The sequence below is a fragment of the Manis javanica genome, chromosome X (genome assembly GCF_040802235.1).
Source record: "Manis javanica isolate MJ-LG chromosome X, MJ_LKY, whole genome shotgun sequence".
Lineage (NCBI taxonomy): Eukaryota > Metazoa > Chordata > Mammalia > Pholidota > Manidae > Manis > Manis javanica.
This window is the reverse complement of record NC_133174.1, coordinates 121,288,140-121,313,764: the sequence shown is the minus strand read 5'-3', so window position 1 is coordinate 121,313,764 and position 25,625 is coordinate 121,288,140. Positions and strand designations below refer to the sequence as shown.

General features: G+C 39.1%; 1 protein-coding gene across 2 annotated transcripts in view; it reads left to right on the top strand.

Annotated features, from left to right (window-relative positions):
- LOC118970540 (kelch-like protein 4) overlaps positions 1-25,625 on the top strand; it is a 139,216-nt gene that overhangs the window by 3,949 nt on the left and 109,642 nt on the right. Inside the window, exons 3-13 of one of the 2 annotated variants that reach the window (XM_073227359.1) lie at positions 686-847; positions 1,859-1,954; positions 2,045-2,184; positions 3,270-3,404; positions 4,108-4,222; positions 4,438-4,550; positions 6,055-6,100; positions 7,222-7,313; positions 9,200-9,260; positions 12,519-12,555; positions 17,057-17,093. In XM_073227359.1, the coding sequence (XP_073083460.1) occupies positions 4,464-4,550; positions 6,055-6,100; positions 7,222-7,313; positions 9,200-9,260; positions 12,519-12,555; positions 17,057-17,093 (360 nt within the window). In that variant the 5' untranslated portion in view covers positions 686-847; positions 1,859-1,954; positions 2,045-2,184; ... (1 more) ...; positions 4,108-4,222; positions 4,438-4,463. Of the gene's footprint in view, positions 1-685; positions 848-1,858; positions 1,955-2,044; positions 2,185-3,269; positions 3,405-4,107; positions 4,223-4,437; positions 4,551-6,054; positions 6,101-7,221; positions 7,314-9,199; positions 9,261-9,459; positions 12,556-17,056; positions 17,094-25,625 lie in introns of those variants that run through there. The other variant, XM_073227360.1, reaches the window with a different exon arrangement.

Sequence of the window (25,625 nt, the reverse complement as noted above, 5' to 3'; positions counted from 1 at the left end):
TTTTTTTTCTTTCTTGATAGGTCTGGTCAAAAGTCGACAGACATCTAAAAGGAGGAATGCAATAATCAGTTCACTAATTGCTGCATTGTATCAATTGCCTTCACCTTTGGTTGTTTCTTTCTAGGAAAGATATGGGCTTCCTGTCTAGTCTCACTGTAAATTAAATCATTGCCCAGAAGGATATCTTTTTTTGCCTTTTTTTAAGGAAATATTGGTGGTCAGCGAGGCCAGATTCCTGAGATAGGTCCCTTGGGAGAGAGAGACAAGAGGCTGGCATCAATCAAGTGGTCAGAAACTTACAAAGGAAGCTCTTAAGTGGGAAATGAAAGCTAGAACCCTATCGTGCCCATGCTGTCTGCCCCTCTACCCACATATGAAGCATCCTACCTATCTAGCAGGAACTCTTAGGGCCACATCTTGATGTTCAGGTATTGGGCTGAGGTTGAGGCTACCACCTCCAGCCTAAAGGCAGGTCTGGTTTTAAAAAAAAAGAGAGAGAGAGAGAGGAATAGAAAGGCAGTTAGACTTACCCAGATCAGTCCATTGTCTGTAATCTTTCACTTCAGATTCTGCTGGCATGTTTTATTTTCAATGAATAACCTAATCATTTTAAAAAATGGAGGTTTAAAAGTATGATTTCATTCAATTTTATGTATGTAATACTACTGAATTTCTGTGTTGGCAGCTTTATCAACCTTCTTATGATTTTAACCTGTCTGATCCTCACTGTCGACTTTTGGAAATCAGCTATAAAAGCCTACACAGTCCACGTTCAAAAACATACTGTAAGTGAAGAAACACCGTCCAGAGATGAAAGAAGTGCGGCTACACCACCAGCAGTAATAAAGTGGGTTGAATCCTATTTCCTGTTAACCAGCAAAAACCTAGGGACTTGTTAGACACTTGTTTCTGTACCTCACTGGGACCCTGTATCAGCTTTAGTTGACCAGTAAAGGAAACCTAATCGAAAACTCAATTTTAATTACTCAGTATTTCAGTAAAGAGAAATCAGGCAGCTGTTGTTTCTAAATAACTGTGTGTTCCCACTTGACCTTTCTGTTTTGATAACAGCAGAAGATAGGCACCATATGATTCGAGTGTGTAAAGATATAAACACGCACACATTTGTTTTATCTATGTATTTTTCTCCCAGCTGTCTTGTAGTGCCTTTCCTCTGACTCTAAAAGTAATGATGTCCCTGCATATCTGTTAAGGAATATTTCCTATACCCTTTGAGAAGACTAGAGAGAATGTGGAAACCTAGCACAATACAGCTTGATAGAATAAATCCTTCTGGGGGTTAAACATCATTGTAGTGATGTTTTAATAACAAATTTGTTGGGGAAATATAAATTCCTGATTACGATGTAAACCATATTATTGAAATAATGTTATTTAGATAGAAATTTCCTGGTGATACAGCAACGTTAGAGAGCTACTACCTTCCAAAGAGTTGCCAAAATGTGCGATTATTAGCCTTGACCCCAAACTTGTTACTAAAATGAATGTTTTATGACTGTTCTCTGGAGAGTTTTACAATTGTAACAACTTTTTATTTACATTTTGGTGTTTGTTTTTATGTGTCATCTGTACCTTGAAGGAATTAAATAAGTACAGGGAGTATCTGACCAGTTTAAAATTAGACTTTGAAAGAAACTATGTAAGAGAACAAGTAAGTTAAATACCGAAATTTGTTTTATTTGGGGCCTGTAAGAAAGTATTTATGTAGGGTTTGGAAGAAAGGTTTGGTCCTCTGCAGAATTTTTTCGTGTAATATTTTGACCTAGAAATATTTAGGTAACAAGATCTCTGGAGATCTGTAAGAGATAAAAATGAGACCCTTTCTTTTCATTTACAGAGAGAAATTTTCACTTACCTGAAAGGGAGCCACTCTAGACTTAAATGCAAGTTAACAGAATTAACCATTTGTAAAGGTACCAAGTTTACCAGGAAGGTACTAAGCCCTCACCATAAGAAGGCATATCTGAGGACAGGTGTATTTCTGGCCAAGAGTAAAACTTCAATTCTTTTTTTCTCTTCTCAGAAAACAATTGAAAAACAAGGAAATAAGTTGTTTGACACCAAGGCAGGCTATGACAATTGTGAGAATGCATATTTCCAACAATGGCTGTTACAGAAAAATAGACAGGCAGCTTCAGATCAAGAGCTGTTAACCAAGCACAGGTACGACCAAAGCTCATTTGTGGATACATTGTTTACCCCAGAAAGGTGTAAAAGGACTAGAAAAAACTGAAAGCAGAATGGAAAAAGTATTAGACACTATTTAACCCCCTAGAGTTTTCAATGTAGAGAGAAGAAGGAAAGGAGATTAAGAGGTAACAGGGACTGGGAACCTTGGTACCAAGGCTAGGGAGGAGAGTTTCTACCTGAAAAACTGGAGTCGCTAGGAGCCCAAGAGGTAAGCCAAACGGATATTTGAAGGAGAAATCCAAAGTAAAAATCCCTGAGCTTGGAAAACCCAAGCCCATAGTAACAGAGGGAAAGAAGGTGTTTTTATCATGTTTCAAACCTAAGTTTAAGGAAATGACTACAAGGCCAAAAAGGGAGAGTGGCTATAACTTGATCTTATGCTGATATAAACAGGTGATATCCTCAACCAACTGTAATGTTCATTGAGTTATTACACACATTCAGTGTTACCATGCAGAAGTCAAGTGTATACCCTGGGAGACAAAGGGATGAGTTATAGTTCTTTCTCTTTCTCCTTTACCAAGGGTGAGAGCCAGGTCCCCATCACTGGACTCTTACATTCCATGGATTAATGCCGTGATAAGCCAGAATACACACTGATCTACCAGTGTCCCCGAGTGGCAGTCTGCGGACCTATCTGTACATGAGAGCTCATACAAGGACTTGGCAATTACAAAGAAGCCAGTACCCGTGTACTTTTAAAGGAAATTCAAATCTACTTCTCTTTTGAAGTCAGTCCTTTAGTTGATTTCAGCAGTCTTTGAAAACTCGTGTTCCCAAAACTCGTCTGAGTTATGAACAATCTCTGTGTAAAATGCTTTTCATCACTCTGTTCCACGTTTTGCCACTGCCCCGGCCGCAATAACAGAGAGTCCAGTTAAAAGGAGTGCAGCATGGTGAGGTGGTGGATCAGGTTAGGTCCCTTAAAAACTCTACGTTTCCTGTAATTCAGAAAATAAAAAGCAGCCCAGATGGTGGTTTGGGAATATGAAAATAGATAATATCCCCGTGAGGGAAACACTTAGTTTACCTTCACTTATGTTTGCACTTTCACTTAGATATTTAGACTTGATTAGTAGGGAATTAAGGAAGGTTGACCACATGGCAGAAAAACAGACCAAACTCCGACTAAAGGAAGACGGCATTATGACCACATTGGAAGAAAACTTAGTCTCCGTAGACAAGCTGAAGAGGTGAGAGTCACCAAACTTTAAATACTGATGGGGAAATTGTGTATGGTTTTATTTGTAAACATTTTTAGCAGTCCCACCATATTACTCCTGAAGTTATTTCAGGTGTTAAAAAGTAAACTGCTACTAAAAATACTACTTTAAAAACATAAGCCATTATTAAGCATTAATCACTATTATAATCCACAGCTTTTACTTAACATAATGAGACTTATTCCACAAATTATATGTCCATTGCATAACAGTCACACCTCATCTGCTCTTACAGTTTTAGAATTTAACTCTAGTGAAAAGTAATTATGCCTGCATTCTCTCAAAATTCAGACTAGGCTATTTATTTAGTTTCTCTGTCAAAATGCATTTAAAGGCAACGAAGTACATATGAGATAACCCCCAAGTCCATAAGGGAAAACCCTCCTGCCAGAATCCTTTTAGGTCCATCTTTGGAGCCAGGTTTTATGCTTGAATTAAGTTTCCAATAGCAGAATAATTTCTTGCTTTTGCCATTCCATTGCATCCACCAACATATCCCCAATACAGAGCGGTAAGTTTAAGCCCATTCTAAAGCCATATAAGGTTTTCATTATGGTTGACCTGATTTCTTTAAGGCCCTTGATTTGATCTAATTTGCTTATTGACAAAATATTTTTTTTTAAAGACTATGAAAGAGATCCCCTGCTGACTAGTATAACATTGTGCTCCTTAGGAATGGAAGACAAAGGAAATGTTACTTGGGGCAAAGATTAGAGAAAGAAGATGTAAGAAGAGAAGCAAGAGTTGAGGAACAACATAAAAAAATGAGAGAAATAGCTAACCGGAAGGTAGAGTGAGCTTTTAACATAAACTATAGGGGGCACAAGGAAAATCTGGAGGTGATGGAAATGTTTACTTGGATTGTGGTGATGGTTTCATGAATTTATACATATGTCAAAACTGAACAAATGATATATTTAAATATGTGTGGCTTATTGTACTTCAGCTATACTTCAATAAAGTTGTTTAAAAATTCTATGATTTCCCTTTCCTTTACTTTTAGGACTAGCTCATTACTCTCAGAGTTTTATGAAGATTTCTGCCAAACATTCATCAACTTTGTTACCTCGTCATCGTGACATACAGAGTAACACAACAGAACAAAAGGTACAAAAGGTACTCAGATGCTTTGTATTGATCATTACTTTATCTGCTTAACTTTTATTAATATGAACTATCCCCTTCACTGGCATGGTGCTGAGCAGTCAGAGATAATGGGGTCCTACAAGGTCTGGACCCTCTCCCTCGCAGATAAAGTTCTGGGTCAGCTTCACCTTAAATGTACCATGTAGCTTAGCAGAAACTAACTGATGATGATGATGGCTAATGTTTATTGAGAACCTGTTGTGGGCCAGGCCCTTTGCTAAGCTAGAAGGAAGGGAAGAGGAGAAAGGTAGGTGACATAGGATACAAAGATGGGAAAGACATCATCATTGCTCACGGGAACTCACTGTCCAGGGATCAGACACATACAAGCAAAGGTCCTTACAGTAATGTGAGAGGAGAGTTTTGATTTGTACAAAATGTGGTGGGAGCCCAGAAGATTTAGAGACTAGTCCTGCCTAGAGAGGTCTAATAAGGCTTTATTAAAGGAGGGCTTAATTGAATTAGGTCTTGAAGTGTGAGTGGGAAGTGTCTAGATGAATAGATGTGAGAATATAGTGAGGCAGTATTGCAGACAGATGTTAAAAGTGTTAGGTGAAATCATGGAAATGCAAGCCAGCAAAGGCAGGGCAGTGGGGGGGCAGAGCCTGAAGAGACAGGCTGAAGTCAGAGCTTTACATTCCTTGCTGAAGTACGAGTTTATCCTCTCAATAGTAGGACGCCATTGCAGGGTTTTCAGTAGGGATGTGAAATAAGAATGATTTGGGTTTTAAAAGGATAGTCTGGTTGCAGTGTGTGAGATAGATACATAAAGAGTAGAGATTAGAGGCAAGATAGTTTTGAATCTACTGGGGCAGTCCAGATAAAAATAATAGGGGCCCAAGCTAAGGCAGTGGCAATGAGGGTGAACCAGAGGCCACAGATTTAAGATATTTCAGAGTCAGATTATGTCAAGATTTGGTGACTCAATAGATGTGTGGTTCCAGAGAGAGCGAGACGACAATGATGATTTAATTTTTGTATATAGGTTTTCTTGAACTGGGATGCCTTATGTCTGTGCTCCTATAGTGTTCAGGCTTACTTCTATCTCAGAACTCATTATACTGTATCATACTTGTGTTTTCTGCCAGATGATAAACTCCTTGAGGTCAGCAATTATATCTTACTTTGATTTCAATCAATGTGCTCAATAAGCATTAGATTAGACTGGATGGACTGTTACGCCTTTAACGAAAATATAGAAGATAAAGAAGGAACAAATTTGGAAAGATGGGAGTACACAAGTACATGATAAACTTCATTTTGAACTACGTAGTTCAGGTACCTGTGAGAGAGATATCCGTCCAAGAGGGTGGTGATATGTATGAGCATTGAGACCAGAGTTTAGGAGAGAGGTAAGGGATGGAAGATGGGTGGTGATACTGTATTAATTTGATTGCTCTGAGTCAACAAAAGTCTGTCTTAGAAGCTTAATTACTAATGAATGTTTTTTTTTCTTGAATGTTAAACCACACAGAAAGATAAAGCAGCAACTAAAATATTATATCCTTTAAATGATGGAGGTAAGAAAATGAGCAATGTTCATAATTATTCTGTTTTCTTTCAGTTAAGTAATTATAGTTTTGCCATACAGTTTTCCAAGTTATATGTTTTTTTCCTGGTTATAAAATCCATGATTATTTTGATAAAGGAAGATATAAAATAATTCATAATTGTAAAAGTTAGCATCCCACATGTTTGAGTGATTGCTGGGTGAGTAGGCCCTGTGGAATTTGCAGAGCATAGGGAAGTTATGTGCAGCCTGCTGTGGCTGCCTATACTAAGAGGCAGAGTAAGTTCCTGGCATACTGCTTATTTGGGAGCCCCAGTGTAAAGAATTCTCCCCAGAACGATCTCAGTCTTCTAATGCTATCCTTTCTCCCCAGATGTAAAAATTCATCCTGTTTCCCATCTTCCCGGGGCTGGACCAGAGATTAGCTAAGTCTGCAAAAGATTCCCATGCATATTCTACTCAGACACCCAGAGAGCTAGGATGGCCAATGGACACCTCAAATCCAATATGCACAAAACCAAATTCATCATCTTCCAGTTTGCCCCAAACCTGTTCTCTGTACCTCCTTTTATCCAGACACAAAACCTAAGTCATTTTTGACTCTTTCCTGTTGCTCATATTCTACATCCACAAGCTGATACATTTTGTCCAATCTACCTCCTGAAACTCTCTCAAAAGCTTTTCCATTGGCACCACCCCTGCTCTTACCTACTGCAATAATTTGCCTCCAATCTCTTTTTCCTCTAATTAACCTGTCTTGCATTTTGCTGTAAATGTAATCTTCCTGAAATACAGCTTTAAGTCTATAATTCCTCTACTCAAAAGTCCTCAGTGGTTCCCCCTTCCTACTGAATACAATGCACAACAGTGCAATTCTGGGGCAGGGGGAGTGATGGGAGATTAAGCTGACAAAGTAATTCAGGGCCAGAACTTAGGGAGTCCAGGCTTGTCCCTGAGGGCAGTGGTGAGTCACTGGAAGTTTTCTGAGACTTCATAAAAGGCATCTTTTACTTGTAGATACTAGCCTTAACTTGCATAAATAAATGCACCCTTGACTAGCGTAAGTCTAGATATTACGGCAGCCTGGGAAGGAGAACTACATCATTTTTTCATACTGCTTCTGTCCACCAGGAATTAAATGCACCTCACTTGAAGCTCCAGGTCTTTCTGCCACAATGGAAAATGTCCTAAATCACCCTCCACAGGATATTAAGAAACAAGAGGCAAGTAACATTTCTTTTGTCCTAGATACAGACAGAAAAAATAAGGTTTGAAATTATGTTGAAGATTGGTATAACACATTTTCATTCATTAAGTGAAAATTCAGAACAGCCTCATTCCCTGAAATTAGCCACCATGTAGTAAGATTTTTGTAAAAATTGAAATGTCAACCCACAGTAATGATCCTGTGCTACTTCAGACTTCTGACACTCAAGGCTAATCAGTCGTTGGTATTGCCATACTGTGAGTGTAGGGAGTATCAGGAACAAGTTGTAAGCTCGCAAAACAAAAGTGGTGAGTCTGAGATGTCAGATGTGTTGAACAGATCCCAAATTTGAATGGAATATTTGCACTGATTATTAAGAGATTTACAAGAAGCAACTTGAGTGTTCCCACTTAGCTTTTTGGTTATAGGCTTCTTAAATGAGAAGCTTCAAGAGCTTCGAGGTACATTATCTGTGGCCTGCAGAGGAAGCAACAAATTGGGCCCTTGAGAATCATTTCTTTTCCATTGCTGAGGGGTTGCTGCCTAACGCTACTCCATTTGTGATCAGTGATGGCTCATCTGATGGTGGAAGTTGCTGCAGACATTCAGAGTGCAGCCTCCTGTCACAACATAGATTGCCTCTGTGGGTTGCCTGCCAGCTTGTCGTGTTAAGAATCAAGCACACACCCTTGGCTCCATTAGCACTCTATTAACCGGCTCAGCTGTTCTAAAGACTTAGCATGGTTTTGAAAGAGATGTCACCAAGCCAGAAATTCACCGAAATCTTCCCATTACAAATTCTGTACAACTAAGGTAGAAAATGGCATTGTTTGCAATGTCCTAAGTGAAATGCATCGTAAGTGAGAGACTCAATTATATGAAACTGGTCAAATGTAGCATGTTAACTACAATATGCTTCTCTGTATAAAAAAATATTTATGAAACACCTGCTGTGTACGGGACACTGTGCTACTATGTCAACATCCATAATCAAAATGCTTAGTATATAAAAAAAGGAAACTTAACTACTTTGAGATAGTTGAGAAGTTCCATTAGTAATTACATCAGTAACTCCTTTTTCACTAGCCTTACTACAGAGCCAGCCTGGGTGAACATGGATTGCAAACTTAATATTACTTTATAAAACATAAGTCAATAAACAAATTTAGACCATCTGTTTTTAAAGGAGGCTTTAAAATATATTGGACAATATGAGTACATCATATGGTTACAAATACCTAATTCACTTTGAGATACAGCATGACCACTTTTATTACATACAATACGATACTATTTCCCAACTAATTTCACCCATCTCACCAATGTCAGCAAATATACAACTGATGGCTTGTGTTTAGTCCCCAAACCTGGGGAGAAAATAAAGTCTACTCTGCTGGATTTGTCTTCCTGTATAATTACCTAAGCAGGCAAAGCTATTGGCCAAATCAAAGAGTTATATCCCATGTTGGCAGAAAACCTGCTTTCTGCATTCCAGCATTCTAAAAATATTTCCTCAGTGGTTAACTTTGTTTAAAAAGCACACATATTCTTTTTATCTGTTCAGTTAATTATCTTCCACTCTAATCAGTGCAATTCTCAGTTAGCATTCTTTAGAATACTGATCAAATCTATAAACACTCGAATTCTGTAAGTAATATACGTAATATAAACCAGAAAGTCATATATATTTATTGCAAGTGGACTTTTTAAATCATTTTCCTAAACTTCTTTATTTTAAATGTGAGCTGTTTATACATTTAAAACATAGAAATTTCAATTTTATTAAAATTATTATAAATAATTACAACAAATTAGGAAATATAGAAATAATAGCTTATACTCAAATTCTTTAAAAACCCCTTTGAAGATTTCCTGTTTTTATATTTTTTGTGGCACATATAGATGACAAATGCTGATTTAAATGGAAGAAAGGCCAAGAACTCAAGTTTAAGCTCTGATTCAGGTAAACATTAGCAGTAGTTATTAAGAACCCTGCACTCCATTAATCCTTAACCTAACTAATACTTATTGAGCTTCTGCCACATGCCAGGCACCATGCTAATTAACGAACATACAAAGTAGAAAAGCCGTGGTCCATACCCTGGATTTTACATTCTAGTGGAAAACAGTCATGCCAATAATCACAACCCAGCATGGTAAGTATAACAATAGAGGTATGTATGTATAATGTCCGATGGAGCCACAGGGAAGCCAGGAAGCTTTAACAGAGGAGGCTACAAGTGAGCTGAGATGTGCATTTTCTAAACAGACAAATGGAAAGAGAACCGTCTAGGAAAAGGGAATACATTTACATTTATCAAAATACAGACATGAGAGCATACTGTGTCTGTGGAAATACAAATGTTTTCAGAATTGCTTTAGCTAACAGTTCACGTTAGAGAATTGCGGAATATGAAGCTTGACAGGGTAGAGAAGGGCTGGGTCATTAAAATTCTGGTAGGCCATGGCAAGAAATCTACCTATAATCTCTAATAGGATAAAACTATCATCAAAGGGCAACTCTTGAAGAGTATTGGCAGAGGCATAGTATCAGAATTTGCCTTTTCTAAAAAAAGAGAAAGCAGAATTAGAGGTGAAGAGACTGGAAGCAGTAAGAAAATTAAAATAACAGCATTTATTGAACACTTGCCTTATGCCAGGTACTATGCTGAACTCTGTATTCTCTCATTTAACCCTCCCACCAATTTAATGAGGTCAGAGCTATTTTTATCTACCATTTTACATATAAGTAGCTAAGTCTCAGAGTGGTAAATTATCTTGCCCAAGGTTTCATATAGTATGTGGCAAAGGCAGGGTTTTAACCCAGGTCTGTCTTCTCAGTAAATCCACAATACCATGCTGTCTCTTATGACAATTAAAGAGGCTATTCTAATAGTCAAGGTTAGAAACAAATCCTGAAAAAAGTCATTGGCAGTGAGGATGAAGAGCTGGGCACAGATTTGACTCAAACTAAGGAGGCTGAATGGATGAGATTTGGTTACTGATTAATATGGGAGATGACGTAGCTGATGACAACTCCCAGATTTCTAGACTGGGCAACCAAATGGATAGTGAATAGCGTTGCCATTCAGTAGATAGGCAATACAGAAAGATGAACAAGTTTGGAAGAGAGAAAATCAGTTCTGCTTTGAACATATTGAGTTTGAGGTGCCTGTAGGTATCCAGGTGGGACGTGTACGTCGAACAGTCAAGCAGTCAGTTATAGATTCTCATGGGAGAAGCAATGAAAAGAACACCTTTTATCAGAACTTATAGGAAATAACAAAAGCTATTCCCACAGGTTTTGATAGTGTTCTTTTTTTAGCTAGATTATACTTTCTCATTTTAATTCCTTCTTTGATCTAAGAGCTATCCATAAGAATATTTCTTAATCATCAAGAAATTAATATTTTGGGTCACATTTTAAAAATTAGGTTCACAGAATATAGCCTGTAAATCTTTAACACATTGAAATTGTTAAGGATTTCTTTGAAATATGTCTACAAATTCTTTGACCAAATATGTGATTGATAGAAAGTGTTTCATGGACATATCAAAAATATTCTCTATTCGAAGGATATAGACTCTAAAATGAATATTAAATTACATTTATTGATTATATTATTCAATTTTTATGTCTTTACTGATTTTTTTTGTCTACTGGACTCTTTTCTTACTGCCTCCTAAATGTGCCCAGCCATCAAAGAGGTGTATTGAAATTCTACATTACAGTTGTACCACAGTTTCTGTGGTTAGCAATATAGGAGCAACTTAGCTGGGTAGTTGTGACTCAGGGTGTCTCATGAGGTTATGGTCAAGGTGTTAGCCAGGGCTGCTGCAGTCATCCAAACGCTTGACTGGGACAGGAGGATTCATTTCCAAGGTGGCTCACTCATAATGGCTGTTGGCAGGATATCTTAGTTACTCACCATATGGGCCTCTCCGTAGGACTTCTTGAGTATCTTCATGATATGGCATCTGGCTTCGCCCAGAGTGAGTGCTCCGAGAGAGGGACTGAAGCCACAATATATTTTATAACCTAGTCTCAGAAGTTGGGCACCTTCACTTCCACCATATACTTTGCATTAGAAGTAAGTCACTAATTCCAATCCATACTCAAGGAGAAGAGAATTACCTTCCACCTCTTGGGGGGGGTATTCTCAAAGAATTTGTAGACATATTTCAAAACCACCCCCACCGTATTATCTTTACACTTAATTTTTCAGGTTTGTGCATTATTAATTCCAGCTCCTTCCTTTCCAAAACTGTACACACGCAAAAACATACTCATACACAATAATCTCAAGACGTACATAGAATTCAAGTAAAACTTTTTAAGTAGATCATTGGAATTTATTGGTTACTCTTCACTTCACATTTATTGGGAGAAAAATAAATAGCAATTCACCTTGACTTTGAACCAGCCCTAATTTGTAATAGTACCTTCTATTATTCAGAGCATTCTGTTGTCCTAAGACTGTTGAGTCATGTATGTGCATAATTTAAAAACACCATCCCAGTATTCCTGTGGACATACTCTACATTAAGACCTGCTTTAGTATAATTATCCAGAAATATTTACCAAAACCCACTTATGGAACTTTTCTAGGTGACATACAGAACATGTTGGACAGTATTTGCGTGGGAATAGATTAATGACAGGCAGACTAATGAGCAAGCATTGAGCCGACACACGTGTTAAAGAATTAATTCAACAAATAAATGTTATTGCATGTTGACTCTATGCCAGGCACTGTAAGCTAGTAATCACAATACAGCATAGAAAGTCCTAGAATGGAAGGATGTCTAGAGTGCTCTGGGAGCATTATGGAGGATGCCTGTGTACATAGGCAGATTTCAAGGAAGGCTCTCTGAAGGAGGTGACATGAGCTGAGTTGAGTCCTAAAGGATGAGAAATCTAAAAGAGGGACACTAAAGTTACAAAGGAAATAGTAAGGGAGAGAGGCAAAGGGAATTGCATGGTGTTCACTATCTCAGGAACACAGAATATATGTGGAATGGTGACCAGAGGTAAAGCTGTGAAGTAAGCAGTGATCCCAGATCTTAAGGTCTCCCAGGGAGTCCCTGGAAGGTTTAAACAGAGCAGTGATAGCAGGAAATAAAGACCTATTAAGGTCTGTTAATTATCATTTTACCTGTAGCTTGTGTAGGATACCGAAAACTAATAATATTCTTTTTCTCTCTGAAAATCCACCCGTAGCTCTTGGAATCTTCCCTTCTCATGATTCGCCAATTAAGTAAGTGTCTAAGAAAACTTCATAAACCAATGTTATTTTTAATTAACATTTCCATAATGACCCAGGAGTGCTGCATGAAGGCCAATTCTGTGCAATCCTCCATCCTTGTAGTTCTACCTGTATGTAGTGAAACTCTCATCTTTTGCAACCTCTTGGGACTGAGCTCAAATTGTGAAGTAGGCAAAGTTAGTCATCGGTGCTCTACCTCCTCCTCTCTTTATTCTCCCTTTTGTTCTACGCTCCCCTGATATGCAGGACCTTCACTCCCCTTTCAGGTAGTACTACGTCTCTCCTCCAGGTGGCTCTGGGAGCTGGATCTATTCTTTCCTCCTTTCCCCATTCAAACATCCATTACTTGTGCCTCTTGAGGTTATTGTTTCCTAATGGTGACAAATTAGTTTTCTGTGTAGTATTAATGACAATATGTTACCCCATCCTAAGGATATTTGCACTGTGATCCAAAGTAATCAGTCTCTACTGATGCAAAATCAAGGCCAGTGGAGATTTTTTTATTTGGCCTAGGGACCTTTCAGCCCTCAAACCTTGGTGGCCACCTATTCTGCTGATGTCCTGTTCCCCTCAAACTTGAGTAATATTTCATGCATATAAAATAACTCCTAATGAAACACACATACCCAACACCGTCATTTTAAACACTCAAACTAAATGAGGTCCATGATAGGTTTTGTAAATCCCAAACTGATGAAAATGGTTGGGTAAAGTGAAGCAGTGTGTGGTGGTAAATGGTGTCGGCGGTCAAACCAAGCTTCCTAGGAGGATTTTGAGCTTAAGAGTGATAGAAGTCAGTTTGTCTGAGTTACTGAGTGCTAATAGGGTACAAAGATACTGAAGGAAGGAAACTGAGTAGGCCAGTATTAGAACAGTTTAAAGAAACAAAGGTGAGAGAGTAATGATTATGTGTAGTTTTATAGAGCATTTATTACTGCCTCCCTCTTTCTCCTGTCCCCCAGTCTAGACTACAGAGCTACAGAATCACTTTGAGGCCTTTCAATAACTCTGGATACCATTTTACTAAAAATCTTGGCTCAGCTAAAATGAAGAACTCCACGCATGACCTGGAGCTTCTCCCCCATTCCTCTCAAATACACAGGATTAGAAAACATTTAAGTATACCTAGGACAGTTCCAGGCCAGAGCACAACAAAACATAGCTAACAGCATTGTCTGGTCTGGCTCAGCTCACTGTACCATGTAACATTCTCTTAACCTTACAGAGAACACAGGTTCAAGGCCTTTGACTAAGTCCTCTTGTTCTGACAGAGCTCCTTGCTTCCCAAGGCTCAACTGTGGATGCATCACACCTGTTCTGCCATTTACCCCCCTCTCTCTTCTCTTTCTTCAACTCCTTAGTTCTGTTTTATTCTAATGCTAACACAAAGGGCATTCACAGTAAGCTTAATGAAATAGACTTAAGAACCGAAGAAATCAGAACAATAGGAAGCAAATGTGACAAGATAGTAGTGGGGTAAACAGTTGTAATAATTAAGCTTTGCATTTCGATACTGAGTATGTTCTTATGGTTGGGATGGAAGGTGAAAAGAGAAACAGAGCAGAGAATGTAGTGAGTCTGTTGTCCAAAAGACTGTGTTCAGAAGTTTGTATTTCATTCATTGCCTGACAGTCTAATGGTTTTGAGGAGGGATGTGGTATTATCAAATCAATAACTCTGCTGAACATCTCTGATGGCAGCATGTAAGACAAATTGAAAACAGTTAGTTACTGGTTGCTGAAGTCCATTAATTGTTTATGGCCTGCACAATGGCCTTCATTTTGGAGTAGAGAACAATATGCGTAGATCTAAAACATGTTAAATGGGAACATGCTTCATATTTCTTGAGTACCTACTATGTCCAAAGTATGGTGCTCGGTATTCAGGGGACGCCAATGTGAATGAAGCAGGGTCCCTGACTTCAGTTGTTCTTCACAAAGCATCAGGAGAGAAGACTGGAGACAGGAGGAATGTTGAAGGTGAATTGAGGACAGAGCAGTGGATAAAATGTCAGGTAAAGGGAGGGCCACCCGTGGAACTACCCAGTCCTTAGCGCTCATATTGGAACACTGATGTTAGGAGAGAGGTGCTGCTTTTCAATCCCATTCAGCCACTAGAATGAGTAGATGGATTTGGCCATAGAATGGACTATGTGCGTGGATGATCAGGAGATATCATGCATCACCCCCAGAGCTATAGGCCTGAGATACAAGTAAAAGACCCCCAATTGGATTGAAAATTAGATGTTCAGAAGAATTAAGCAGGTAGACTAAAATTTAGTCTCGTCCTATTAGTCTTCAAGGGTTAGTCGGCCAGCCATGGGAAGATACCTCTCAGGTATCTTCTGGTCTGAAGTGAGGTTATATGAAAGAGAAGGTCAGTAGCAGAAAGTCGTATGTAAGTTTTATGACATGGCACATTAAACTGAAAAACCATGCCATCTCTTTTGGGCCTTTTGGGGCTCTGAACTAATTGTCATCAGTGTTACTATCCCTTTTATTTAAGAAATAGGGAGTTGGTAGTACAAATGACCTAAACCTTAAGCACTTACCTCTAGTAGCATCACTCTATCAGGGAAAACCACCTAAGACTAGGGAAAAGTGGATGCACTATCTTATCACAACTAGAATTTTGTGGTGCAACTTCTGAATATAACAGTGAGTTCATTTGCATGTTTCTGCTCAATTGGCTCCAAAAAGAATCTGATAATTCATTGCAAATTGCAGATTGTATGTAATATTACAACTAGTTTCTAGTCGTCTAATAATGAGGCTTTTCTCGTTTATTTGATTAGTTCTGTTCTCAGGTTTTTGCTTTTTCCTTTTATCTAAGTGCATGCCTGTGGGACAGAAAGCCTCTGGGGACAGGTAGCAACAAAGACACAGGACTCACTGGGTTCCACTTGCTGCCTGTGGTATCAAGTAGAGAGAGCAGAAAAAGGGATCAGGCTGCATTAGATTGTAGAGAACCTACAAGAAAGAAATTGTGCTGAGTTGGCCTAAGAACCTAGGTCTTAGAAAAAATAAATGAATCCAAAGGAGAGGAACTGTATCACTGAAGTTGGCACTCAGGTCCAGGTTTCATATTGCAAAAAGGTATACTAGTCTGAGGATGAGGTATTGTTGCCCAACCCTAGCTGACACCTTAGGGTATTCTTTTCCTACTAGTGTTAGGAAAGAAGGAACTCAGCTCGGTGTCACAGGGAAGTCAGATATAGTGAGATGAGAACCCAAAGTCAAGAAAGCCAAGTCAGTTTTCCTGCACTCTGCAGAGAGTAACAGACCGGGCCTGCCTAAAGTGAGCCTCATTCTGAGGATTCTTTTATGAAGTTTTGGCTGGGCAGAGAGGTCCTTGATTGACAGCTCTTAGCTCTCTAGGGCTTGTTCTGGTTGGTGAAATGGGGACAGGGGCTGTGCTGTGCCTGTGCTTCTGATGTTTCATCCCTGGGTGGACCCTACAGATTTCTTGAGTCACTCTTGGACCCTGTGGCTTCATCTGATTAACTCTCTGAGTCATTTCTGGCTCTCTGGTTCTATCTGATCCACTCTCTGAGTCATTTTTAAGGGGCATTCTCTTCTTTTCATCCCGCTCATTTCTGTCTTTCTACCTAACACTAGGAGTGAGGTTGTAAATTCAGTCTGGCTGTAATTCTCAAAATGGAATTGTAGGCCTTGGGGAGAAAAGTAAATTCGATAACGTAAGGGCATAAAATGAAGATAGAGTGCCATTTTCCTTTAAGAAGGTCAGGAAGAAAACAAGCAAGAGATCTATGTAGGTAGAAAAACTTGAAAATAAATCAGAATTACAGTCTTAGGCCTTTGCTTGACGTTTTATTACTCAATAATGTACATGACTGTATTACTCTCTTGCTACAATTTAGTAAAATATGTTTCGGTTGCATGTAGTAGGTGATAATAAATAACTGATCAGAAGATAGAATACCGTGATACCTAAAAAAAGGCCATATCTAATTTGGTATTGTGTATGATCAGAAACCTATTATTTTAATCCATCATCAATAATCATCCATAGATCTCTTCCTACTGTGAGGTGATGGGAGACTAGAAGTTCTGAGGTGGTGAGGAGGAAATGACTTAGCAGAAAGTTCTGAACAAGCAGAGCAGGCGAAAGGACTAGCTTATCTCCTCTCTCTCCAGACCCATGCTCTTCCCAACTCACTGTAAAATAAACATGGCTAAAGTGGATTAAGAGTAGTAATAGCAGATGGATGCTAGTTTATGTAGCAGCTGTTTTCTGTTTATGCAGCAGTTATTCTACTCCTCTAAGTAATAGAGCATGTCCTCTACCCAGAGGCATTAAGTAGAACTAAATGGGATTAGATACAAAAAACACACTTTTTCTCCTTTGTGAATTGCTGGGGAGAAAAAAACTCTTAAGCACAAAGGATAATCAGATTCAAAGATTGTGAATTTAGGAGAAGTTATATAAATTATTAACCATAAGTAATAAAATCAATCTCTTTACTTTTCAGACAACAAAACCACTATCAAAATCACTGTCAACAACAGGTATGTACAATGAAATTCGCTGATAAAGCAACATATTAAGGATAATTTCTAATGTTACTAGAGAAAAATGTGTGAATCAGCAACCAGCAAAATCATCTGTTGACATTAGTCAGTTTCCCTCCTTGCCTTTCTCACTTCTGTGACTTTCACTCTCAGTTAATCTGGAATTCTGCAAAGGTCTAATGTTATTGTTAAAAGAGGTCAAAAGTTACTGTTATTGGCACTTTGGGCAGCGGGGCACAGGAGGGTAGACTGGGGGAGGCTTAGGAGGTTTAGTCATCATGAGAAAAGCATCAACTATCACAATCCCACTCCACAGTAGGAAGTCGGTAAAGGAAAGGGAGATGCCTTTGTAGACTAGCATCTGGCCAAGAGCTGAGCATCCTGCCTGTCAGGCAAGTGAGCAGGACGCGTAGACCTGTCTCTTAATTTTCCTGGGACTAAGAAGAATCTTAGGTTGGCTACTCCATCCAAAGGAGGGGCCTGGTCATCTGCAAGCTGCAACTTGGACTATATAAAGATAAGAGGGTGAATAGATGAGCCCCCAGCTGTGGGGCTAGACAGAGGAATCATGAACCAGAGAGGAGTTTAGGGGAGTAGCGCACTCACACGTTCCTCCACACACACACCTGCTCATTTCATAGAACATGCAGTAGTCACAAAGACCTAGACATACTGGCATCAAAAGGATATTTCTTGGTTTAATAGTATAGTGAAATTAAGCTGAAAAATCAGATTCTCCTTATCACACTTCACTTCACTGAAAACTTTAGGAATGCCCCTATTTTATATATCGAGGTTGGAAATGCTTCTTCTCAGCTGCCCTAGGAGTAATAATGTAAGTCTGCTGTACATTATCTCTGGTAATAAGAAAATAATAGCTATTGAAATTCTTAGCTCATGTGTATTGGAACAGATTTAGATCAAGCAGGTAAGTAACTTACTTATTAGTGCTTAGATGTCATTATTAGAAGTGTTTGATTTAGGACATATTTATATAAAACAAGTGGTTTTCAACCATATGCTGTCAATCCCAAAATATGTTTTTCAAACTCAATAGCCATTTTCTACTTTGAGCACTAGATGAAAAACATGCAGTAAGAGAAATAGATTGTGGTGATGTTTACATGACATTGTAAGTGTACTTAATGTCACTGCACTGTATACACTTTAAAATGGTAAATTTTATATTATGTGTACGTTATCACAATAAAAATGCATTAAGAGATTTGGGAATTGGAGTGGAATAAAATGGCTTTTCCGTGAAGTGGCCCTCAAGTCTTTTCTAATGAGTCAGGAGAAAGTATACTATATATAAGGTGTTGACTTTTCTTTGAATGTTGGCCTAAAACTGAACAACCTGGGAGCTAACTTTGGAGATAATCGGGAGGCAACACCACGTTCTAGGGACTCTGTTGCTCGAATGCTAGGGTATCAGGCAATGCATAGCCAGAATGCCAGGTGTCCAGCCTTTGCTGCCACTGACTTGTCCCTACAGCCTTGAGAAATAGAATCCCTGTGGAAGGTGCACACTCTTGGTCTGGCTGCCTTGAGGGTGTCAACAACTTAAAAATAAATACAATTTTCTTATAGGCAAGAGGATTTTTATGTCCCCAAGATATATCTGCAATAAGCAGAAGCACATAGGTAGGTGTGCAGTTTTACAGGTACACTTTGCGTCTGCCCCTGGCCCATTCTAAGCTGTGACAGTGGTGGTGGTTCAAGTCTGGTCCCTGGGTTTATACTTCAGCTCATACTGAAGGAGGCCCCAACTTCCCCCTACTGCTCAGCCTTCTGGTTCTTTGAGTCCAGTTCTAGCTCAGCCCTTTTTTTCTACCTAAATAAATACATTTCTTACTTTGTGAGCTGTCCTCTGCCTTCCTATCCAAGAAAGTTTGCACTGATAATCTTTTGTTGGATCCAGAGCCTGTTCATTCACCCTAAATCATCAGTGCTAATCGTTGCCCCATAAAACCTTAACAAGTAGCTGCAGTCGTTTGCATATATAAACACAGTTCCTTGACAGAGGAGGGCAGTAACAGGCAGGCCACAGAGCCCGCAGGCTCACCCCTCCACTGTGGGGCTTTACTTCTCACAGTCGCCTTCTAGCTAAACAGATGCCCAGGTTAAAAGGAGACTATCTCCATGAAGACACATAAATGTTTAGACTGCAAAGTTGTTTCATGAAATAGTTTGTTAGAGGTAATCTGGTTTGTATTTTTTTTAATTTAACAAACAATATATTTATTTGAATCAGTATATACAAAATATTGTCATTTCAACATGTTTTCAATAGGACAAAAAATCATTAATGAGACAGTCTATATTCTTTTTTTTTTGTACTAATCTTAGAAATCTGGTGGGTGTTTTGTACTTACAGCACATCCCAGTTTGGACCAGCCACATTTCAACTGCTCAGTGGCAACAGGAGGTTCATGGCCCCAAACTGGACAACCCAGGTTTAGGGATGCATGCTCAAGTGATAAAGCTGTAAAAGAACAGAAGATATTCCTTTAAAGACAGGATGCAGATTTCTTTTTGGGGGGTTGGCTTGTAGTGGGGACGAGGTACAGGGAGGGGTTTCTGCAAGGCTGATGCCAGCCGATTTGATAACCCAGGTGTGATCATAAGATCAAGGATGCTTACTTTATAATGATTCATTAATCTATACCTTTGTGTGCTTTTGAGTATCTGTGGTTTATTTATTTATTTTTATTTTGGTATCACTAATCTACAATTACTTGAACAACATTATGGTTACTAGACTCCCCCTATTATCAAGTCCCCACCACATACCCCATTACAGTCACTGTCCATCAGTGTAATAAGATGCTATAGTATCATTACTTGTCTTCTCTGTGTTACACTGCCTTTCCCGTGTCCCCCCTGCCCACCCCACATTATCTGTGCTGATAGTAATGCCCCTTTTTCCCCTGTATCCCTCCCTTCCCACCCATCCTCCCCAGTCCTTTTCCCTTTGGTAACTGTGAGTCCATTCTTGGGTTCTGTGAGTCTGCTGCTGTTTTGTTCCTTCAGTTTTTTCTTTGTTCTTATACTCCACAGATGAGTTAAATCATTTGATACTTGTCTTTCTCCACCTGGCTTTGGTTTGTATTTTTAAGAAGTATTGCTTGGATCATAAGCACAGTCATACTTCTTACCAGACCATTTGTTTTTTATGAGCCTAGATACCCATTTGGCTGTTCTGTTTTGTTGTCTTTTCTTAACCAGGAAGCCATTTATCCTCGGCAATAATGCTGAAAATGAAAGTTACAAGGGATTTTGAATCAAAGGGAGTCTTATTCAAAGAATAGATTGTTGGTAGTGAGAATAAACCCACTTGAAATTTATCTGATGCTCTTAAATAGATCCTTGCCTATGTTCTCTCAATACTCCATGGCTGGCTTTGAGCTATGCATTATTTTTATTTATTTATTTATTTTTTTTATTAAAGTATGATTGATATACACGCTTATGAAGGTTTCACATGAAAAAACAACGTGGTTATTACATTTACCCATATTATCAAGTCCCCACCCACACCCCAATGCAGTCACTGTCCATCACTGTAGTAAGATGCTACAGATCCACTATGTGCCTTCTCTGTGCTACACTGTTCTCCCCGTGATCCCCCACACCATGTGTACTAAACATAATACCCCTCATTCTCCTTCTCCCTCCCTCCCCACCCACCCTCCCACACCCCTCCCCTTTGGTAACCACTAGTTCATTCTTGGAGTCTCTGAGTCTGCTGCTGTTTTCTTCCTTCAGTTGTGCTTCATTGTTATACTCCACAAATGAGGGAAATCATCTGGCATTTGTCTTTCTCCGCCTGGCTTATTTCAGTGAGCATAATGTCCTCCAACTCCACCCATGTTGTTGCAAATGGTAGGATTTGTTTTCTTCTTATGGCAGAATAGTATTCCATTGTGTATATGTACCACTTCTTCTTTATCCATTCATCTACTGATGGACACTTAGGTTGCTTCCATATATTGGCTATTGTAAAAAGTGCTGCAATAAACAAAGGGGTGCATGTATCTTTTTGAATCTGAGAAGTTGTATTCTTTGGGTAAATTCCAAGGAGTAGTATTCCCGGGTCAAATGGTATTTCCATTTTTAGTTTTTTGAGGAACCTCCATACTGCTTACCACAATGGCTGAACTAGCTTACATTCCCACCAGCAGGGTAGGAGGGTTCCCCTTTCTCCGCATCCTCACCAGCATTTGTTGTTCCTACTCTTTCCGATGCTGGCCATCCTTACTCGTGTGAGGTGATATCTCACTGTGGTTTTAATTTGCATTTCCCTGATGATGAGTGATGTGGAGCATCTTTTCATGTGTCTGTTGGCCATCTGAATTTCTTCTTTGGAGAACTGTCTCTTCATATCCTCTGCCCATTTGTTAATAGGGTTATTTGCTTTTTGGGTGTTGAGGCATGTAAGTTCTGTATATATTTGGGATATTAACCCCTTGTCGGATATGTCATTTACATATATATTCTCCCATTGTATAGGATGCCTTATTGGTCTGTTGATGGTGTCCTTTGCCATACAGAAACTTTTTAGTTTGAGGTAGTCCCATGAGTTCATTTTTGGTTTTGTTTCCCTTGCTCGTGGAGAAGTTGCTCATGCTTATATTCAGGAGATGTTTGCGTATGTTGTCTTCTTAGAGTTTTATGGTTTCATGACTTACATTCAAGACTTTAATCCATTTCGAGTTCACTTTTGTGTACGGGATTAAACAATAATCCAGTTTCATTCTCTTGCATGTAGCTGTCCAGTTTTGCCAACATGAGCTTTTGAAGAGGCTGTCATTTCCCCACTGTATACCCATGGCTCCTTTATTGTATATTAATTGACCATCTATGTTTGGGTGAATATCTGAACTCTCTATTCTGTTCAACTGGTCTGGGGTCTGTTCTTGTGCCAGTACCAAATTGTCTTGATTACTGTGGCTTCTTTCCCTCCTGCTGGTGAGCAGGGGTGAGGGGAATGCTTGGGTCCCACCACGTCACGGCTTTGTATCCAGCGGGAGGGAAAGAATCAGAGTGGGGAGAGTGGAAGCCGGGGCAAAGTCTGGAAGGCACGAAGGGGCACCATTCTCACAGGAGAACACATGTCACTCCTCTGCAACCCCCGGCGCTGTCCTAGGCCATCCTGATGGCTGCCCCATGCATGGCAGCTCAGGGGATTAACCCAGAGATTGCTCCCTGTTTCTGGGTAACTGGCACAAGCAGCAGAGAAGGGCAAGGTGACCAGCAAGGAGGAAGGGACTTTGTTCTCCCAGCTGCCACATGCGCCACTTGTCAGCGATCACTTCTGTCGCCATGGAAAGGCAGAAGAGCCTGGTCCAGTCAAAAATCACTCAAACAAGGCCAGATAGAGGGCCTGGTGAGATAGATATAACCAATCTTACTGAAAAAGAATTCAAAACAAAAGTCATAACCATGCTGATGGACCGGCAGAGAAATATGCAAGAGCTAAGGGATGAAGTCCAGAGGGAGATGACAGAAATGAAACAATCAATAGAAGGACTTAAGAGCAGACTGGATGAGGTACAAGAGACTGTTAAGGGAATAGAAATCAGAGAGCAGGAATACAGACAAGCTGAGGCAGAGAGAGAGAGATAAAGGATCTTTAGGAATGGAAGAATATTAAGAGAACTGTGTGACCAATCCAAACGGAACAATAGGTGTACCAGAAGAAGAAGAGAGAGAAAAGGGATAGAAAGTGTCTTTGAAGTAATAATTGCTGAAAACTTCCCCAATATGGGGAAGGAAATAGTCTCTCAGACGATGGAAGCCCACAGATCTCCATAAATAAGGGACGAAGGAGGACAACACCAAGATATATAATAATTAAAATGGCAAAAATCAAAGACAAGGACAGGGTATTAAAGGCAGCCAGAGAGAGAAAAAAAGATCACCTACAAAGGAAAACCCATCAGGCCATCAACAGACTTCTCAAGAGAAACCTCACAGGCCAGAAGAGAATGGCATGATATATTTAATGCAATGAAACAGAAGGGCCTTGAACCCAGCAAGACTATCATTTAAATTTGAAGAAGAGATTAAATAATTTCCAGAAAAGCAAACATTGAGAGAATTTGCCTCCCACAAATCACCTCTACAGGGTATTTTAAAGGGACTGCTCTGGATGAAAGTACTCCTAAGGCTAAATAGATGTCACCAGAGAAAACAAAATCACAGCAAAGAAAGTAGATCAACCAAATACTAACTAAAGGCAAAAAATAAAATCAGCTATCTCAAAAGCAGTCAAGGAAAACACAAAAGAGTACAGAATAAAACAGCTAACATATAAAGAGTGGAGGAGGAAGAATAAGAAGGGAGAGAGAAATAAAGAATCATCAGAGTGTGTATATAACAGCATAATAAGTGAGTTAAAGTTAGACAGTTAGATAGTAAAGCCGGTACCCTTGAACCTTTGGTAACCATGAATCCAAAGCCTGAAATGGCAGTAAGTACATATCTATCAATAATCACCCTAAATACAAATGGACTGAATGCACCAATCAAGACACAGAGTAAGAGAATGGATAAAAAGTAAGACCCATGTATATGCTCCTTACAAGAGACTCACCTCAAACCCAAAGACACACACAGACTAAAAGTGAAGGGATGGAAAAAGATATATCATGCAAACAACAGGGAGAAAAAAGCAGGTGTTGCAGTACTAGTATCAGACAAAATAGACTTCAAAACAAAGAAAGTAACAAGAGATAAAGAAGGATATAACCATTATAAACATATATGCACCCAACACAGGAGCACTGACATATGTGAAACAAATACTGACAGAATTAAAGTAGGAAATAGAATGCAATGCATTCATTTTAGGAGACTTCAACAGAGCACTCATTCCAAAGGACAGATCAACCAGACAGAAAATAAGTAAGGACACAGAGGCACTGAAAAACACACTAGAACAGATGGACCTAACAGACATCTACAGAACTCTACACCCAAAAGCAGCAGGATACACATTCTTCTCAAGTGCACATGGAACATTTTCCAGAATAGAGCACATACTAGGCCACAAAAGAGTCTCAGTAAATTCAAAAAGATTGAAATTCAACGAACCGTCTACTCAGATCACAAAGGTGTAAAACTAGAATAAATTCTACAAAGAAAACAAAAAGGCTCACAAACACATGGAGGCTTAACAAAATACTAAATAATCAATGGATCAATGACCAAATTAAAACAGAGATCAAGCAATATATGGAGAAAGATGACAACAAGAGCACAATGCCGCAACTTCTGTGGGATGCAGCGAAGGCAGTTCTAAGAGGAAAATATATAGCAATCCATGCCAATTTAAAGAAGGAAGAACAATCCCAAATGCATAGGCTAAAGTCACAATTACTGGAACTGGAAAAAGAAGAAAAAATGCTGCCCAAAGTCACCAGAGGGAGGGACATAGTAAAGATCAGAGAAGAAATAAATAAAGTTGAGAAGAATAAAACACTAGAAATAAGCAATGAAATCAAGAGCTGGTTCTTCAAGAATATAAACAAAAGATAAACCCCTACTAGACTTCTTAAGAGAAAAAGGGAATCTACACACATAAACAGAATCAGAAATGAGAAAAGAAAAATCATGATGAACACCACAGAAATACAAAGAATTATTAGATAATACTATAAAAATCTATATGCTAACAAGCTGGAAAACCTAGAAGAAATGGACAACTTCCTAGAAAAATACAACCTTCCAAGACTGACCAAGGAAGAAACAGAAAATCTAAACAGACCAATTACTAGCAATGAACCTGAACTGGTAATCAAAAAACTACCCAAGAACAAAACCCGTGTGCCAGACAGATTCACTGCTGAATTTTATCAGACACATAGAGAAGACATAATATCCATTCTCCTTAAAGTTTTCCCAAAAATAGAAGAGGTGGGAATACTTCCAAACTCATTCTATGAGGCCAGCATCATTCTAATAGCAAAACCAGGCAAAGACCCCACAGAAAAAGAAAAATGACAGACCAATATCCCTGATGAACACAGATGCAAAAATACTCAACAAAATATTAGCAAACCAAATTCAAAAATACATCAAGAGGATCATACACCATGATCAAGTGGGATTCATCTCAGGGCTGCAAGGATGGTACAACATTCGAAAATACATCAACATCATCCACCACATCAACAAAAAGGACAAAAACCACATGATCATCTCCATAGATGCTGAAAAACATTCGACAAAATTCAACATCCATTCATGATAAAAACTCTCAACAAAATGGGTAAGGAGGGCAGTACCTCAACATAATAAAGGCCATATATGACAAACCCACAGCCAACATCATACTTAACAGTGAGAAGCTGAAAGCTTTTCACTTAAAATTGGGAACAAAACAAGAATGCCCACTCTCCCTACTTTTATGCAATATAGTGCTGGAGGTCCTAGCCACAGCAATCAGACAAGAAATACAAAGCACCCAGATTGGTAAAGAAGAAGTCAAACTGTGAGTATTTGCAGATGACACAATAGTGTACC